Source organism: Perkinsus marinus, assembly GCF_000006405.1.
Source record: "Perkinsus marinus ATCC 50983 genomic scaffold scf_1104296931462, whole genome shotgun sequence".
Taxonomy (NCBI): domain Eukaryota; phylum Perkinsozoa; order Perkinsida; family Perkinsidae; genus Perkinsus; species Perkinsus marinus.
The window spans coordinates 1-1,258 of record NW_003215727.1 but is presented as its reverse complement, the minus strand read 5'-3'; the positions used below and the strand labels follow the sequence as shown (position 1 = coordinate 1,258).

General features: G+C 51.6%; 1 protein-coding gene across 1 annotated transcript; it reads left to right on the top strand.

Moving 5' to 3' along the window:
* Positions 1-65: 65 nt before the first annotated feature.
* Positions 66-1,136, top strand: Pmar_PMAR001571 (retrovirus polyprotein, putative; the record flags this gene model as incomplete). Its single annotated transcript, XM_002786316.1, has 1 exon — positions 66-1,136. One exon carries the CDS (start codon positions 66-68, stop codon positions 1,134-1,136), a length of 1,071 nt encoding a protein of 356 aa, XP_002786362.1.
* Positions 1,137-1,258: the final 122 nt, after the last annotated feature.

The window sequence follows — 1,258 nt, the reverse complement described above, 5'->3', positions numbered from 1 at the left end:
CTCAGGATATTCATAAGACAGCCTTTTGCCCAGGCCCTGGTTTTCCGCTCTATGAGTGGGTCCGCATGCCCTTCGGACTCTGCTCCGCTGGAGCCACCTTTCAACGTCTGATGGATCAAGTACTTAATGGACTACCCTTTGTTCGGGTCTATCTAGACGACATCCTCGTGTTCTCGCCCGATGCTGAGACTCACGAAGACCACTTGAGACAAGTCTTCGCACGCCTGCGTGCGTGGGGCTTGACGTTGTCCGCCGAGAAGTGCGAGTTCGGTTGCCCTTCTGTGCCCTACTTAGGACACATTTTTGACGGGAACGGTATGAGACCTGATCCGACTAAGGTAGAGGCGATCTTGAGATGGCCTCGCCCTGGTAATGTTGCAGAAATAAGGTCCTTTTTGGGTCTCGCCGGCTACTACCGTAACTTCGTCCCTAACTTCTCGGACGTGGCACGACCAATTCAACGGCTGGTGTCGGAGGTTGGAAGTGAAACTCTAGCTTTGGATACTTACTGGGGACAGGAGCAAGAGGAGTCCTTTCGGGCCCTCAAGCTTCGTCTCGCAGCCCTGCCCTTCCTCGCTTACCCCGATTTTGGTATTCCCTTCGAGCTCTATACTGACGCAAGCGACTATGCCATTGGAGCTGTCCTTATGCAAGAAGGAAGGCCCTTAGGATTTTTCAGCAGGACGTTAACGGGCTCCCAGCTCAATTGGCATACCTATGAGAAGGAGGCGTACGGTATCCTACAAGCCCTGATTTACTTCCAACACTACCATATCGGTTACCCTTTGACGGTTACGGTATATACAGATCATGAGCCCCTGACTTGGCTAGCTAAGGCCGGCTCAAAGAAGCTGGAGCGATGGCTTTTGGCCATGCAGGCGTATTCCTTCATAGTGAAATATGTACCAGGTAAGAAAAATGTGTGTGCTGATGCTCTGTCCAGGATACGCCAGCTCGACGACGATACCCTACCGATGGAGCCGATGGAGTCAGAGCCTCTCATGACGAAGCCAGCCAAGGACGTTGACACTACCCGTACCCTTGTATCGGTTGTAGCCGCTCGTCGACAATTAGCTGCTTGTATAACGGCATTGTCGGCACGGTGGTCGATCGTTGGTCAAGTTGTCAATGTATAACTCGTAGAACTCAATGCAGAGTAGGTTGGGGTGCAGCAGTATACAAAGCGTCAATGTGGGCCTTATGTTCGCTATGTGCTTACGTACACATCTATACTAAGTTGAGCAAGATAGCACAAGAT